The sequence below is a fragment of the Cucurbita pepo genome, chromosome LG12 (genome assembly GCF_002806865.2).
Source record: "Cucurbita pepo subsp. pepo cultivar mu-cu-16 chromosome LG12, ASM280686v2, whole genome shotgun sequence".
NCBI lineage: Eukaryota > Viridiplantae > Streptophyta > Magnoliopsida > Cucurbitales > Cucurbitaceae > Cucurbita > Cucurbita pepo.
Window position 1 is genome coordinate 8,286,420 of NC_036649.1, and position 17,787 is coordinate 8,304,206.

The window sequence follows — 17,787 nt, forward strand, 5'->3', positions numbered from 1 at the left end:
GCTACGCAAACTCAAGCTTATAAAACTCCCAATTTACGCTTCAATATATAAATCTACAAACCAAATAAACATAAGGTAAACCACTTAAGTTTCTAGTTCCTAACTCTTCTTCGTTCTTTCATTCTTGCACAATCCAAACACAATGCTAGCGATCCTAGAATTTTCGATCCCAGACGTAACAAGTCATTAAAAAATCTACAAAATCGAGGAACTAAATAAAATCTAGAACACGAAAACACAACAAGAAAGGACAAAGAAGGTTAAGGTGGACCCTCACTCTCTAAAAGTGAATGAACAATTGTTCAAAGTAGGTTGACTTTTGAGAGAGGTTCATGAACTTGAACCCATTTTGAAGAGGGAAAATGAATGGACAGAAATGGGGTTTTGACACTAAAAGAAAGGGATTCCCTTTGGTTTCTGTGTTTTTTTTTTTTTTTCCCCCCCTTTCCCCTCATTTTGTGGTTTTGAAATCCATAGCCCGTTCATTATTCTTATGGCCAAATAATTCAAAAACAAAGATGGTTGATGTCCTCATTCTACCAAACCGTAAGTGTTTGTTTATTTATGTTTTCTTTTTCTCGAAGATTGGGAAGTTGAGATCGTTTCAGACTCTTCTAGAAAGAGAATTGGGCGAGGAGACATGCCTAGAAAAAGGTTTCTCCAAAGTTACTTTCGAGAAATGACCTCTTTTTTCTTTTACATAATCGAGATCTTTCTTTGTGTTCATAGTTCTGAACATTATGAAGTTATGAATAGGGATATTAAAAATGTTCACTTCTCTAAGTTGCACAGAAATTCTTAAAATTATGAAATTTACTGGATCCTTCAACTTTCGAGTTCTGTAGCGAGTTAACAAGTTACCACTGTATTAAAGTAAGAAATCTTCTGTTTGATCCATTATAATGTAGTTTCTTCCCCCAAATTGATATTGACATGAGCCTTGTGCTGATTTCGAGGTCCATGAGTGAACTATCAATGACCTAAGTTTCTTGAACTGTAATAGCAGGGAAGAATCCATAGATCACTTGTTTTTTGGAAGTTCTTTTATATCCTTCGTATGACTTGGTGTATCAACAATAATATGAATTTCGTCCTTGCCTCCCAAAGCTCTGATCAAATTGGTAGACTAGAGGAAAGGTGTGCTAGTAGTACTGAGTTGGTATGGTTTTTGTGATATTTTAGACCCGCCCTAGTTGTTCGGGGCGTAGATCCTGATAACTCAAAGAATCTAACCCAACTCAAACAAACCCATAAAAATTATGGTTGGGTTGGTTAAGTTCACTGAGTTTTAATGAAAACCCAAAATTGTCATCCTACCTAGCTTTTAATATACTCTATAAAAAGGGTTTGGGTTTAAAATTGATTTTGGGTTAGAAATATAAATGAGCTCAAGAATTTTGGGTTAATAAATTCATGAACTTCATGGTTATCTATTATCACAAGTTTGATTAGTTCAGCTTGAAAACCGCTCAATCTATAACCCAACCCATATGGGTTGGGTTATCAGTTTCTTTGAAGGCATTCTTCCTTTTGTGGCAGGTTGGTTTCTTTGTATTTGGGCCTTGGGCCTGAAAGGAAGAATAAAGTTTATAAGGATTTGGAGAGCTTGGGAGAAGGTTGTTAGGAATCTCCCTCTAATAGTAGAGCCTGCAACAAGCTAAACAACACGGATGCAGATCGAATAGGGGGGCTACTTTTCTATTGATACTAACTGGAAATTACCAACCATTACAAGCAACGGTAAGTCAGAAATTAACCAAACAGAAACCAGACCTCACCAACTCTTTCGAAAGAGCTAGTAACCTCTTTGTAACAGTCCAAGCCTACCGCTAGCATATATTGTCCTCTTTGGAGTTTTATCTTTTGGGCTTTCTCTCGAGGTTTTTAAAACGCATCTGCTAGGGAGAGGTTTCCACACCCTTATAAAGAATGCTTTGTTCCCCTCTCTAACTGACGTGGGATCTCACACTCTCTTACCCATGAGCCCTAGCAACACAATTCACCTAGAGCCTAAGTGTACCCAAAGCCCAAAATAATGATACCCCACCTCGCCTTACAACGACAATGCATCCTCACTCCCCCTCTAAGTTTGGGTAACTTGAGGTCATACAGAGGTTTGGTCGTTAGCTAATCGAGCCTCTATCCTGGTGTTCGCCTCCAAGGATTTCTCTAATTACCTTTTACATCTTATTCTTATGGATTAGAGCTACATTTTGTATCATTATATAACAAACGAACATATGTGTATATATATCCAAAACTATATGCTATAACTATTACCACTACACTCACAAAATAGAATTAGGTCCAAAACCATACAATCACTTTCACCAAAATGAAGCAGAGTAAAATCATGAACTAGAAGCACAAGTTGCAACCAAAATCACCCAGTAGGATTAGGTCCAAAAGCATAACCTAGAACTAGAACATAGAACAGCATGTGCAAAAGTGAAACAACAGGACACAACGAAAATCAAGAAACAGAACTGCAATCTACTACATGAACTTTTTATGAATTTGGTGAAAGTTCTTCCATACTCTACATGTTGACGACCAAGTTCATCAAACTTAACTTGTTGGTTAAATATTTAGCAAGCTCAGCCTATTACTTAGGCAATTCAGCCAATCTCAACTTCCTACACTGCCAAGCGAACTTCAGATGCATTCATGCATACAAAATCTATTGATTTACAATTATTTATGATATAGAAATTAGCCATTTGTTGCTAGACTCATGATATCTCTCTTTTTTATTTTTATTTTTATTTTTATAAAGAGTAAGAAGAGAAAAAAAAGATGGCTCGTTCATTAGTGATAAAGAGACAAGTTAGAAATAGAAAGTGAGTAGCTTTAATGATTGTTGCTGACTATGATAGGCAAACAAACCACTAATTTTTCAAACTAGTGTTATTAATAAATATCTCATGCTTGCTCGAAAAATTCCATTCCCTCCAAAATAAGTCATCTAATAGTTAATTGGTGAGTTTTTGCTCGAGGGTCACTTTCTCTCGTATCCATAAGCTATTACAAAAAGGATTGATAGACTATACTGCCCCAAACAAAATTACAGGCGGAAGCACTAAATCATTCCAATAGCTTTCGCAGTCCAAAAAGGAGAGAGGAGGACATGTTAATTTTTTAAAAGAAAAGGAAAAAGGAAGAAAGGAAGTTTGATACTTTACACATGCCTCCATGGCATTGGGAACAATATAACCCAATCATAATCGAACGGAAAGATTTTTATTGCTAGCAATAACTTTCAATCGTTACAATCATGCTTTGCAATTAATCGAATGATTGAGGTACACTCTTTCTTTCATTATCTCCTCTACAAGACAAAGGCAGAAAGTGGACATTCAAATGCCAAAATGAAAGGCGAGCTAGGAGGATGAAATTGTGTTTGCCATACGAACTAAGTTTGGTTATTTGAAATTGAATAAAGTATTCTCTTAAGAATGACAAAGGACTTTGAATATATGAACTTTAACTGACCCACTAGAATTCAAAATATGGTAAATTACCTTGTGAGATTCCACGTTAGGGAGAGAGGAACCAAGCATTTCTTATAAGGGTGTGGAAATCTCTCCCTATTAGACGCGTTTTAAAACCGTGAGGCTGACGACGATACGTAGCAGGCCAAAACGGACAATATCTGCTAGCGATTAGCTTTGACTATTTCATATGATATTAGAGCCAGACACCGAGCATTGTGCCAGCAAGGACGCTGGCCCTCCCAAGGGAGGTGAATTGTGAGATCCCACGGCAGTTGGAGAGGGGAACAAAGCATTCCTTAAAAGGGTGTGGAAACATCTCTCTAGTAGACGCATTTTAAAACCGTGAGTCTGACAGCGATACATAATGAGCCAAAGTGAACAATATTTGCTAGGGGTGGGTTTGGGCGGTAACATACCACTTCTATGTTATCTTATCTGTTTGCCCATCTAACCACATTGGAGAGAGAGAGAACATAGATGATAAAGATATCTAAAATGGAGAGAAACAATAGACTACCGATGTGAATGTGACATCTTGCACTGGTTCTTTACAGTATCTAGTCTATTCATTTTACATGCTCGCCATTTGCAAGTCTTGAAAGCAACAGGCATTGATAATGTGGATCCAATCAGCTTTTTGGCCACAAGTGATATATGATCTAAACTCAAGTGGAGTAGCTATGTAATCATTTCATTGTGGTCCCAAAAGAAATTGCACATCAGACTGGGGAAAAATACGAGGGTCCAAAGGGAACTTACCCAGCGCTGGTCATAAAACAATGAGCTCCATTCGTGAAAAACTCATCAAAACCCCTCTTTACAGGCTTCCAGATCCTCATCCCAATGATTCATGAAACCAAACAATAAAGCATCTACAATCAAATCAGAGGAAGATCAAACAATTCCTATCTGATTAAACAGCCAAAAGTACAAAAAAGAAATCCAGAAACGCATGGAAAGAACTGTTACCGTAGATGAATATGTTGATCGCTCAATTGCTGCTCCAAAAACACACAAAAAAAATTGAACGGAAGTGCAGAGATTCCTGATTGCTCAAATGAACGGCCACAGCTAAATGCAACAATGTCCATTACAAAAATAAAAACACAAACAAACGAATCGTTAACCAAAATTTACGTTTCAGAAAAGAACAATATTCAACAAAGACGAAGAAGAAACGCTCACCTCTTCAGCCCAGCTCTATCGGTGGAGGAGAAGAGAAGAGAGCAACATGAAAATGGTACGCGCGAAGCCAAAAATGCGTAATTCCTAAATAAAAATAAAAATAAAAAATAAAATACTAATAATAATAAAAACTAATCCATTTTCAAATTTCAAATTTGTTTAATAAATTTGTTAATTTTAAAAATATAAAATACTTCAATTTAATTTTTGTTTTGTTATAATAAATCTCTAACCTATTTAAATTTTATAAAATGAAATTCTCTATTAAATATAAAATTAGATTCTCTATTAAATATAAAATTAGAGTATATGGCTAATAATACCCTAAACTTTTAAATTTGTTCGAATATATTTTAATTTTTAAAAATATAAAATATTTAAAAATTTAGTCCGCATCAATATTAATAATCTATTCAATTAAAAATTTAGTCGGCTAATAAACACATATGCACGTTCAAATACTTACTAATGATCTATTAGACTAAAAAACTTGCATACTCATAATTAAAAATTTAAATACTCGATAAAGTTTATGGCACAAACCTAGATAGGTTACAAACTCAATTTTTTTTTAAATAGGACGTTTTAAGGCCCGTGACCAAATAGAGAGAAAAAAATTACTCAAACTTTGTAATTTAATTTTTCGGAGTCGTTTGGACGGGATTGAATAGGGTTGGAATGGGTCAGGTTAGAATCTCTTTATTTGGAATAAAGTTTGTAAATTTGGGCATGATAATATCATCTCGTATTATGAACATTAATACTAAGTTTGTCGTTTCCGACAAATCTCGAGGTTTGACTTTGGTAGCAATTTGGTATATGTCACGGTCTTTCACAACAACCTTCTATCATAAGCTACAATAAGACACGGAGACACAAAATAACATTATAGTTATAGACACAAAGGTTGCGTTCTCATGAAACACGATAGCCAAAAGTGCACCACGTCACTCTCTAACCATGTGTCATAGATACTTGTCAACGCTGGCATGACACATCTAATCAAGTTCAGTGGCCTTCACCGACATAAACACTGAATTAATATTTTTATTGCATCGAAAAGAATCAATCAAACATAAATATAAAAAAAATGGTAAGAAATTAATATTTTCATATATTTATCGATTTTTCTCTTTATAAAATTGATAATTAAAATTTCTACGTCTATAAATACAATATAGATAATAATTTAAATAATAAATAAAAATTTAATTTGATAAAAAGGGAGAAACAAAAATGGTAAGAGAAATAGAAAATTGAGAGAGCGCTTGTTCAACACGGGGAACGAGGAGTTATTAATCGTCCACAGCACACCTACCCATTTCGCCCATACCCACTACTAATATCCATTCATTATCCAATTCCCATACGAAATTCAACTCATGAACTGATATTTTATCTTCTTCCTCGCACAATCAATCTCTTTCCCACCACACAGGTTAGGTTTTCTTCCCCTTCTTCCTCCTTGCGAGTAATATGCATGTTGTTTGATGTTCGTCAGCTCTTAGAATTGAATTGAATTGAATTGAATTTAACCCAACTTGTATGAATAAATTCATTTTCTAGAGTGAAAGAATGTCAATCGAGGGGCTAAATTATTGATATTAGTAGATTACCCATTGGGATTTGGGATTATGGGTTATTTTTACGGGACCTGATTGAGTTTTAATTGTTTTTGACGTAATTTCCAGCAATTTCTTAACAGATCATTTGGGTTTTCTTGTTTCTGGGTTGTGGGAAACAGCTATGGAATGAAGTCGGGGTTCAGATGAGGGTTAATCTGAAGTTTTACGAGTGTGTCCATCGACATATTATAGGGTGTTCTTGAACTAAGATGTATGGTATCCCAAGCTGGGCCACCATTGGTGATATGGGTTACGCTTTGAGTAGACTAGAGATTGGTTCTGACTGTGATGGCGACATGAGTATCAATGCAGCGGTTGAAGGTCAAGTGTCCAACAAGCCTTTGAATTATTTAGATGATGAAATTGCACAGCTTACTAGAATGAAATCAGGGCCTAGTTCACATTTGAGTCAAGTACTGCCTGGGAAGCGGGAGGTATATATTTCCCCTGTAAAAATGTTGGCGGGCCGGGAATGTAACTATTCAGGGAAGGGAAGGTTCTCAGCTGGAGATTGTTGTCACATTTTGAGCAGATATTTGCCTGTTAATGGTCCATGGCTTGTGGACCAAATGACTAGCCGAGCCTATGTCTCGCAGTTTTCGTCAGATGGTTCTCTATTTGTTGCAGGATTTCAGGTACCTCCGAGCAACCCTTGTATTAAATGTTAATATGTGAAATCTCTTTGTGGCTTCGGATCAAATTCGGTTAGTTGGAGAACAAAATTTAGCTTTGTAGCTCTCTCTCTCTCTAACTTATTATTTTTTGCTTAACAATCTCGATCTTTTTCGTTTGTCCTAATCGTACTATTATCTGTGTTGTTCCTTTCCTGTTTTTAGTTCTCATAAATGAGTTAAATGTGCCCAATCCTCGTAGTGTCTATATTTCCTCTGTCGAAAAATTGGCTCGTGGGAGATTATTACCTTGTACTGTAACTATTAACTAATTACGAGAACATTTGTTGGCAGGGGAGCCACATTAGAATTTATAATGTGGATAATGGGTGGAAGGTTCAAAAGAACATTCTTGCAAAAAGTTTGCGGTGGACAATTACTGATACATCACTTTCTCCTGACCAGCGTTTCCTTGTAAGTGCTTACTCGAGAAACTATACGTGTATCAAGCCTTAGGTATCTGCTTCCATGGCACTGTGGCATTATCGAATAGCTTGTTGGCTATTTATCTTCTCTAGTTATCTAACATTTGTTTGGGAATAAGTAATTATTTAATTGTAATATGTTGCATGTCTTTATTCGCAGATTCTTGTGCTTGAATTTTCAAATAACTTAGTAAAAATCTTCTCGTATGTCTTTACGTGTTACTGTTTGGTTGCTAAGGTTTTTGTTTATTTTGCTTGGTTAATTTTGATAAATTACAAATGTACATGTCTGGTCTTAAAATCACAAGATTACGGTATTTTGGTTGTTCGTGATTGGGTTGAAAACCTTGTGTCTTAACAATAGGCTGAAAACCCCATTGAAATTATAGTAGCATTATCATGATGGAGAAGCATCCTTTTGATGTTTTAGGATGAATTTATTATTCATTGTTTTTGAATAATCTAATTTATTGGCCTTGTTGTTTAAGGTCTATGCCAGCATGTCACCAATCATCCACATTGTTAACGTGTCATCCGCCGAAACAGAGTCTCTGGCAAATATTACGGTATGGGTTCAAAATTTACTAAAATCTGAAATTTCAGTTGATATCGTGGATTGAAATATATTTCTTTGATGCTATATAACTCATATTATGTAATGGCATAAATTCTTGGCCAACCTCTTGCTTTATTGACTGTGATTCTCCGTACTTCGACTGTTTAGCTAATGTACTTTGGAATGTTGGAAGTATCTTAGCTACAAAAAGAAATATATATATATAAGTTTACTTTAGTTGTTGGCATCTCTCTACTATCTGAGACCTTATTGAACTTTTTGACTAAGACTACTGGAAATCTGGATTTTTCATTTGTCATATTGCGTACCCTTTTCTCTATGTTAATTTTCTTGCTTCACTTTCATATTAAAACGATACAGGAGGTTCATGAGGGATTGGATTTCTGTGCACATGGTGATGGAAGAGATTCTTTTGGAATTTTCTCTGTGAAATTTTCAACAGATGGACGAGAACTTGTTGCTGGAAGTAGCGATGATTCTATATATGTCTACGATCTTGAAACTAATAAGCTTTCGCTTCGAATTTTGGCTCACAGAGTAATGCTCTAAATCATTCTCTAGTATTTACACAATACGCTTCACGTGCCTGTAGAGTTTTTTCCCCAATATTTTGCTTTATTGTTAGTGCATGCAAAGAAAAAAAGAACTTTAGGCATTTTAATGATTCAAACTGTTACATTTCTTGTATTCGTAAAAATCTGTGATATCCAATTGTTAGGAAAAAAAAAAAAATGAAGAAAGAAGAGCTTTTTATTCTCCCTTGCTCTTTGATTTATCTAATTTATTGGCTTTATTGTTTAAGGTACATGTATGTTTTCTAGAGTTGACCTGATAGGCTACCTAATCTCAAACTTATGCAGAAAAGTACATCTTGCAATGAATTGCGAGACTTACTGAAGTTCTATATTCGAATTACTGAATAATTACAAGCTTTCTTTTGTAAGATGACATCCACAAAAGAGCAACAACCTGAATTCCTTTGTCCATTTACTACTAGACAGTTTGTCTGGTGTCACCTAGTGAAGAAACGGCTTGAAAATCTTTGTATAAGTTCATAAAATCCGTTATGGNCGTTATGAGATCGTGAATCAAAATTTTATGGAGTGACGGCTAAAACATAGCTTGTAATGTCTGGTTGGGAGATGGTTTGATGATTGGTGATATGGTTGACAGTCTTAATCCCGCCTGTCAACGTGTGTCTAATTTGAATATCCTATACCGTATTCATGTAATTTTCCAAATCAGTTTGGTCACCCCGACATGGTTAGAAACATGTTTATGATGGAACCTTCGTGTGTATTCCCGAATTATTTTTTTTGGAATAGTTTCTGAAGGCTGTTCTTTGTTTTTAAGTATTGTTGCAAAAAAAACATACTTTTATTCTTGTCTTTCCTTTCCCTTCTATTTTTATTTGATTTGAAGTATCCTTAACTATTTCCCCCAACATCTACTGACCTTATATAGGCTAGAAACTTTCTGAAGCAGACAAAGAATTGGTAAGTTCAAGAGGATTCTTACCAGTTCATATACTAATTCTCCAGCGTCTTATTCATCTTGTATCTTGTTTCGAAAAATATTGTCTCGTACTTTACTTAATCATCTTCATGAGCTAAACTTACTTACCTGTGGAGGAATCTTTGCATATTATGTACCTGCTGAGGTTTTTGTTAATTGTTTCATTACAAAATTTCCTGGCATTCTAAGTTTTTTCTTATTGGGTGCACAGTCTGATGTGAATACTGTGTGTTTTGCTGATGAAAGTGGCCATCTGGTTTACTCTGGAAGTGATGATACTTTCTGTAAGGTACAAATCCGCTACAACTTCGAGGACATTTTGCTACTTTTTGTCAAAGATTGACCACTTTAGTTTAGAAGGAAGCGTATGAATGTTTTGTCCCATTATTTAACAAATTTCCAGTTTTTCTTGCATGAATCTTGAAGTTGTGATTTTTGGCCTTGCAACCAGAGTTTTCCCAAAACTTAGGAGTTAGCCTAACCCAATGGTTTCAGTCACCTAATGCAACTAACTATTTGCTAATCCTGAAAGTGTGCGGGCTCGAGGATTGTATATTTGAGAAGTTCGTTCTGTTCCTTGTATTAAGATGTTAGATGTATATTTGTAGGTGTGGGACAGACGCTGCTTTATATCTAAAGGGAAGGCTGCAGGGATTCTAGAAGGACATGTCGAAGGTATCACGTTCATTGATAGTCGTGGGGATGGTCGATATTTAATTTCCAATGGTAAAGACCAGACCATCAAACTTTGGGATATCAGAAAGATGTCCAACAATGCTACTCAGTACGTACCGTTTTGATACTCTCTAAATACGCACTATATTTATTCCTTTTCTTATTAGTCATTCTGGGTATTTGTTTCTCATCTGATGCTAGGAAACTGAGGGTAACTTTGTTTTCTCTGAGTAACTATTCTTCTACCATCATGAATTATTTTGTATTTTAAAGTTACCTTATAAAAAACTTGTATTTTTCCGAACAGCGCTACTCAAACGAGTAATTATGATTTTTTCCCCTAATACAAATGTGCTTGTTGTCTAATGCAATACATGACTTGAAAATAAAACACGAATAATAAATCAAATTATATCGGTTTCGTAAGGAACCTTCAGAGGGAGTAAAAATCTCAGTCTCCACAATGATAGTTTATTTGAATTGTTTTTCCTATAAGTTGAAATATGGCAAGACGGCTCGTTTTTTAAAGACAGTAAGTATGGTATCCTTCCTAAAATGGAAACTCTTTTCATTCATAAACAACCCTCCTCTTTTGTTCCAGCTACAATAGGCCCAGAAACTATGATTGGGACTACAGATGGATGGATTATCCACTCCATGCTAAAAATTTGATGCATCCACGTGATCGATCTGTTGCTACATACAAGGGTCATTCAGTCCTGCGAACGCTTATCCGTTGTTATTTCTCCCCGGAATCTAGGTGAGCTTTTGTGGCTGCAACTGCATATTTATGACTGTATTACGATCGAGATGTTAACTATTTGCTCTGCTGCATGAAAATATTACCTTTGAAGTTTTGCATTATGCAGTAGTTTGTGCTATGCTATTAAAGGTTTGTTTCAAGGAAGTATTGATTTCATTCGATATCGACTTCATTTTCAATAAACCTTGTTCTATTGTGAATCGAATTTCTAGTTATCGTGCTAGATACATTGAAGATGGTTAATAGTTGAGACTATATTTTTATTTCCCCTCTGCAGCACCGGCCAGAAGTACATCTACACCGGATCTCACAATTCTTGCGTTTATATCTATGATTTGGTAAGTCATTTGACATTTATTTATATGCATCTTATTTTCATGTGAGGTTTTAAGTTGACGTTGGAGCCGGGAAATTATTTAATTTATACCTCCGACCCTCCTTAGTAATATAACATCTATTAGTCCGATGCCTCGCACATGGAAACATTTATTTATATTACTACTAATGTGCAAATGCAAGGGAGTTGGTTATACATAGGAGTGGAAGGGGAGGAAGGTAGACAATGATTTAATTGTTTACACTTAAGTGAGAATGCTCGAGAGGACGGTTCTGATAGAACCCAACATATATTGGATTAATGTGAGGTACTTGGACTCTCCCTCTTTTGATATCACTCGAGCTCTGATTCAACCGAAGGATTGCCTGTCTTCATCTTATAACCCACTCTATTTATAACAAAACTCTCTTAACAAACTCTACGTCGAATTACTGACCGTCTCTTAATATCCCAATAACATTCCTATCAGATTCTAAGTTCCCGGATATTGGGAGTTGCTCTACTGCTTTTGTGATATCCCACATTGGTTGGGGAGGAGAACGAAACACCCTTTGTAAGGGTGTGAAAACCTTTCCCTAGTAGACGTGTTTTAAAGTCTTGAGGGGAAGCCCAAAATGGACAATATTTGCTAGCGGTGGGCCTGAGCCATTACAAATGGTATTAGAGCCAGACACTGGGGGATGTGCCAGTGAGGAGGCTATTCCCCGAAGGGGGTAGACGCAAGGCGGTGTGCCAGTAAGGACGCTGGGCCCCAAAGGGGGTGGATTTGATGGGGGTCCCACATCGATTGGAGAAAGGAATGAGTGCCAGCGAGGACGTTGGGCCCTGAAGGGAGGTGGATTGTGATATCCCACCTTGGTTGGGAGGAGAACCAAACACCCTTTATAAGGGTGTGGAAACCTTTCCCTAGCGGATGTGTTTTAAAGCCTTGAGGGGAAGCCCGAAAGGGAAAGTCCAAAGAGGACAACATCTGCTAGCGGTGGGCCAGGCTGTTATAGCTTTAGCTTTTATATTTCAATACTTGTTTGAAATCTCTTTCTGACTTTCTAGAACACGGGTCATAGCTGAATCACTGATTTACCTTAAAGTTTACGGAACTCTTTGTTAGTTAGCTCACTTGTTGTTTCTTATGCTGAACACAAGCGAGGAGAGTGTTAACCAAATATTGAAAATATTAAATTCACCATTAATTTAAATATTAGCTAAGTTGTTGGTTCATTATTATATTATCATGGTTTTAGAGCAAGGATTGTGTGTTTAAACTCTTGAAATATCATTTTCTATTTAATTAGTATCAATAGTGTGAGATCCCACGTCGATTGGAGAGAGAAACGAGTGCCAGCGAGGACGTTGGGCTCCGAAAGGAAAAACCCAAAGAGGACAATATCTGCTAGCAGTGGGCTTGGGCTGTTACAAATGGTATCAGAGCCCGACATCGGGTAGTGTGCTAGTGAGGACGTTGGGCCCTGAAGGGGGGTGAATTGTGAGATCCCACATCGATTGGAGAGAGGAACGAGTGTCAGCGAGGATGCTGATCACAAAAGGAAAAGTAAAAAAAAAACAATATCTGCTAGCAGTAGGCTTTGAGCGGTTACAAATAGTTTTTTTTTTTGTTTGTTAATCATTGGATTGTGAACAATGAGTATAAAAATTATACATCCGCTAAACTATTTCTGGTCCTAGAAAATTGTATTCCATATATCTTATAACATTCTTATTTAGCATTATGTTTGTTGTTCTTATGTCCTTTGTAGTTGACTGGAGCTCTAGTTGCAACACTGAAGCATCATAAATCACCAGTAAGAGACTGTAGCTGGCACCCTCAATATCCAATGCTTGTAAGCTCTTCATGGGATGGGGATGTTGTCAAATGGGAATTTCCGGGCAGCGGTGAAGCTCCGACTCCTCCGAACAAGAAGAGAGTCCGCAGGCGACATTTCTATTGAAAACTGCTGAAGAAAACTGTAAGGCAAGCTCTTTCTGGTGGATTATAGCTTGGCAAATGCAGTATATCTTGCTCTGTGATGCATGCATCCTATCATACTCTTGAAAATAAGATGCAATTAATATGCATTTTATATCTCACCGTTGCAGTATTTTGTTGGTTCTACTTGACGAATCTTTGATATCATGTTTCTGTCTATAATCTATGTGAATAATATGATATAATACATACATACATATATATATATATAGTGTATAAATTTGTTGAATAATGATCAACAAAATGGTGGAAATAGCAAGCATCGGTATATTTCTTCTTAATTCTCATCTTTTATTGTTTTTAGAGTAGGGATAGAATTATTATTGTTCTTATTTCTGCCGGTGCTACCCACTTCTATTTTCCTGACCCTATGCAATGTTTGTATATGATTGTTAGATTTGTTGAAAATATGGTAGAAAGTCAGATTTGGGTGAGATTCTGTTATATTTTACTAAGGAGTTAGAATTCTTAATCTTGTATTTGTGAGATCCCACCTCGGTTGAAGAGGGGAACGAAACATTCTTTGTGAGGGTATGGAAACCTCTCCCTAGTAGATGTGTTTTAAAACTGTGAGGCTGACGATGATAGGTAACGGGCCAAAGCGGACAAATATCTGTTAGCGGTGGGGTTGAGTTGTTACAAATGGTTTCATAGCCAGAGCCAGACAATGAACGGTGTGTCAATGAGGACGTTGGGCCTCCAAAGGGGGTGGAGTGGATTGTGAGATCACACATCGGTTGGAGAGGGGAATGAAGCATTCCTTATAAGGGGTTTGAAAACTTCTTTCTAATAGATATGTTTTAAGACAATGAGACTGATGGCGATACGTAACGAGCCAAAACGGACAATATCTAGTAGCAGTGGGCTTAGGCCATTACAAATGGTATCAGAGCTAGACATCGGGCGGTGTGCCAGCGAGGACAATAGGCCCCCAAGGGGGGGGGGGGGTGGATTGTGAGATCCCACATCGGTTGGAGAGGGGAAGAAGCATTTCTTATAAGGGTGTAGAAACCTTTCCCTAGCAGACGCGTTTTAAAATCATGAGGCTGATGGCGATACGTAACGGGCAAAAGAGGAAAATATCTGCTAGCAGTAGGCTTGGGTTGTTACAAATGGTATCAGAGCTAGACATCGAGTGGTGTGCTAGCAAGGACGTTGGGCCCTCAAGAGGGGTGGATTGTGAGATCTCACATCAGTTGGAGAGGGGAAGAAACATTCCTTATAAGGGTGTGGAAACCTCTTCCCAGTAGTTGTGTTTTACTGGTAGGAGTTAGTGACCTTCATTAAATGGAGGACATCTTGTCCTCTTGTCCTCTTGTCACAAGAAAAGGATCTAATAAGTTCATCAAGGTTAGCTAAATTATTGATGGGTAACGAACTCGCTCTACCATCATTATTGCTGTTATATGGCAGTCGAGTAGGGTCCCGAGACCCAAATGTCTATCTAGCTAGGCCCGTCCTATCACGTAAGATGTACGCAGGCCACTCGATATTAACTTTCCATGAAAGGTACTCAAAAGTGTTGAATATGAGAATTAAAGAGACAAATAATTTTGTGCACCAGGTTGAGGAGGAGGCTGTAAGAAAGAGCCACACATTATTGAGTGTGCTGACTATTACTTCTTGAATCAGAAACATAATTGATAGCAGTTGGTCCAACTCCTACTTCTAATATAAAAAGCCTTTACTATAATGGTTTACCAATTATTTGCATTTGCTTTAAATTTCTTGTGAAGCAAAGCAAAGAATAATAATACACGACAAACATGTTACGGGTTTCGATTCAGTATGGTTGAAACTCGTGATATCTTTGCAATGATTTTCATTACGTTAGTTTGCGTCGTTTATTTCTTTTAGGCGACTGTTAGTGAAATCATATTAACGTTATTTAACTATTTGTAGCTAATGAAAGTAGTATTAAGTTGGACGATCACTTGTATTGAACCGAGAAACAGCTCAAAATTGTTATGAGAACAGATTATAACGAACTAGAAAGAAAAAAAAGACGCGAAAACGTCGAGACATGAAAAGATAAACTATTTATTTAATAATAGAATATGGCCCGCTAATCCTACTTGTGGAAGAAACTTCGGTAAATTATTAAGAACACTTAGAATAATTATGAACATAAAAGATAAAGTAGTGATCACTTTCTAAGTGATTAAGAATCTTCCCTTAATAATTATGGCCCCATTTGTTGAACCTCAACCCTTTTTATCTTTTAACTTTCTTTTTAGAACGGAAAGAAGGTATATTTAACTCGTTCGTTTTATGTTAAGTTGCATGTTAGGTTAGTCCCTTAATCTACGTGAACTTAACTTAAAAATGTTTTCTAAATTGAATGTTGAAGCATGAATCAGACGCATTCTAATATCTACGAACTTGATAGACACAAAATTTAAAATTACATGAGTCTATTATACATTGACCTTAAAGTTCATGAACAAAATGCAGAGAAAAAACCCTAATTACATTACATGAACGAAACGCAGAGAAAAAACCCTAATTCTTCTCTTTAGCATCGTTCAACCGATCATAGAAGAGAGTTCTAAAAAATAAATAATAATAAAATAAATGGAATTTATACATATAATTGGAGAAACATTCATAGGTTTCCTCCAAAAACAATTACATAAATAAGAAGTTTTCTTATTTTTGAGCCTAAACACAAACAAATAAACGAATATTTAAAAGTAAAAAAAAAAAAAAAAAAAACACCACTCCCCCTCAGAGATTTGTGTACATTCATGAATTAATTATCCAAAACTGTGTAATTTTATAATTTTAAAAAAATCATTTTCTTTTTTCACCTTTACTTACTTTCTTCCACTTATGCCCCTGATGTAGTATGTGAATTTCCAGATTTCACCCTCTCCACTCGCCGCACTGCTCCGTCGGCCTGGTTTTCTGTTTGCCGGCCTTCTCTGGACACGGCGTCTGTATTGGTGGCACCATACAATTGTACTGCAAACATAAGGAGCTACTCAGAGGAATCTCCGCCGTCGGATTGATCTCGATTCCGGTCAGAAAATTGTGCTGCAAATACAGAGTTTGAATATTCGCAGCCAACAATCGATCCACAAGGCTGTTTGGAACTTCACCGGTGAAGCGGTTGTTGTTCAGGTAAAGATTCTGCACGGAGGAAAACATTGCCGATACTGGACCCGAGAAACGGTTGTAGCTGAGATCGACAGTCGGGATCGCCACCTGATCAACCGGCTGGATCGGGCCGGTGAAGAGGTTCCGTTGCAACTGGAGGTTGACGATCGGGAAACTGAAGATCTGAGTTGGAATGGTTCCGGTGAACTGGTTCATGCTGAGGTCGAGGTAGTTCAACTGGTCGAGGCGGCTGAGGAGGCGGAAGACGGGGCCGTTGAGGCGGTTCCATGAGAGAGAGAGGTAGTTGAGAGAAGGCGGAAGAGAGTCCGGGATAAGAGGCCCGGTGAGATTGTTGTGCTTCAGATCAAGACGATTAAGGCTACGGAACGGAAACATAGGGACTGAACCTGTGAGGCGATTATGGCAGAGGATGACATTGGATAACTCCGTGATCGTTCCAATAGATCGAGGAATTTCTCCGGTGAGTTGATTGTAACTGAGGTCCAGAGTCCTCAAGCTCCGAAGCTGGCCGAGATTCGCCGGGAGAGTACCAGCGATGAAGTTCCGACTGATAGCGAGAAAACGGAGGTTCTTCAGTTGGAAGAGAGATTCTGGCAGAGCTCCAAAGACTCGACCAGGAACAATGGTGAACTCTGTGAGTGCTGAGAGCTTGCCAATGGCAGGATCGATCCGGCCAACCAAACCAGGCGAACCAGCACGAGGATCCCCTAGGTTTAGGGCAACGACCTTATCAGAATCACAGAAAACACCGGCGAAATTACAAGGATCAGCCGTGAAATCCCAAGACGCGAAGAAATTAGAGCCCGGCAAATCCTCCAAACCCTTCCGTATCGATTGCAGAGCCAAAAAATCAATCGGATCCACAATCGCATCCGAAAACCAACAGCATTGCACCAGACACAACAAAATCACAACATAGCTCCTCATCCGCATCCTCAAATCCCTCTGCTTCTTCTCCTCCAACATTAGAGCAACAGCAAGCTCTGATAGAGAGAAACCAACACAAACACAACACAGTTAAATAGTGCAACCAACTGGATACTTCAAGAACTCTTTCCCGTGATAAACAAACAATAGGTTGAAAATGAAGGAGGATATCTCGTGAGAAACCTCTATATTAATGGCGGAAACCTGCAAAAGAGAGATCAAAAACAAAAAAAACTCCCAAACCGCGAGATCGATTAGCTTCAACAAGACGCAAACAGAGAAAAGATCACAGAATCCTCAAACAAAAAAGAAGAAAAAAATCAAAATCAAAATCTCCAATCTCTGTACTGGCTTTGCTTTTGGAAGAACTTTAATGGCTTGAGAGAGAAGATTCAATGACTACAGCCACAGCCGCTCTCAGTTCTCTGCAACACCAAACGAACCAAAAAACGCTTTCTCTTCTTCCTTTCTTTAATGGCAGAATATTCA

The 17,787-nt window shown here is 37.4% G+C and overlaps 2 protein-coding genes and 1 long non-coding RNA gene across 5 annotated transcripts; 1 reads left to right on the plus strand and 2 right to left on the minus strand.

Moving 5' to 3' along the window:
* Positions 1-3,970: 3,970 nt before the first annotated feature.
* Positions 3,971-4,755, minus strand: LOC111807137. The gene is made up of 3 exons (XR_002816911.1): positions 4,680-4,755; positions 4,464-4,565; positions 3,971-4,366 (listed from the first exon to the last, which is right to left on the minus strand). It is a non-coding gene; the product is annotated as an uncharacterized LOC111807137 (long non-coding RNA).
* A 1,201-nt stretch (positions 4,756-5,956) lies between these two features.
* LOC111807124 (LEC14B protein-like) lies at positions 5,957-13,454 on the plus strand. Of its 3 annotated transcripts, none has more exons than XM_023692705.1 (10): positions 5,957-6,117; positions 6,371-6,939; positions 7,270-7,389; positions 7,889-7,966; positions 8,338-8,514; positions 9,704-9,781; positions 10,101-10,276; positions 10,769-10,927; positions 11,208-11,268; positions 13,022-13,454. In XM_023692705.1, the coding sequence occupies exons 2-10, from the start codon at positions 6,514-6,516 to the stop codon at positions 13,211-13,213; spliced, it is 1,467 nt and encodes a 488-aa protein (XP_023548473.1). In that variant the 5' UTR covers positions 5,957-6,117; positions 6,371-6,513; the 3' UTR covers positions 13,214-13,454. The 3 variants fall into 3 exon arrangements, with proteins under 3 accessions (XP_023548473.1, XP_023548474.1, XP_023548472.1); XM_023692706.1 differs by having other exon boundaries at positions 6,385-6,939; XM_023692704.1 differs by having other exon boundaries at positions 6,424-6,939.
* A 2,357-nt stretch (positions 13,455-15,811) lies between these two features.
* On the minus strand, positions 15,812-17,787 carry LOC111807129 (LRR receptor-like serine/threonine-protein kinase ERL2). The gene is made up of 2 exons (XM_023692711.1): positions 17,482-17,787; positions 15,812-17,354 (listed from the first exon to the last, which is right to left on the minus strand). The coding sequence occupies exon 2, from the start codon at positions 17,335-17,337 to the stop codon at positions 16,117-16,119; it is 1,221 nt and encodes a 406-aa protein (XP_023548479.1). The 5' UTR covers positions 17,338-17,354; positions 17,482-17,787; the 3' UTR covers positions 15,812-16,116.

Excerpts from the sequence above, each read along its gene's own strand:
- LOC111807124 (XM_023692705.1), top strand. The coding sequence starts at position 6,514 with ATGTATGGTATCCCAAGCTGGGCCACCATTGGTGATATGGGTTACGCT. Across the intron at positions 6,940-7,269 it reads TATTTGTTGCAGGATTTCAG|GGGAGCCACATTAGAATTTA; the intron begins GTACCTCCGAGC and ends ATTTGTTGGCAG. Across the intron at positions 7,390-7,888 it reads CTCCTGACCAGCGTTTCCTT|GTCTATGCCAGCATGTCACC; the intron begins GTAAGTGCTTAC and ends TTGTTGTTTAAG.
- LOC111807129 (XM_023692711.1), bottom strand. The coding sequence starts at position 17,337 with ATGTTGGAGGAGAAGAAGCAGAGGGATTTGAGGATGCGGATGAGGAGC.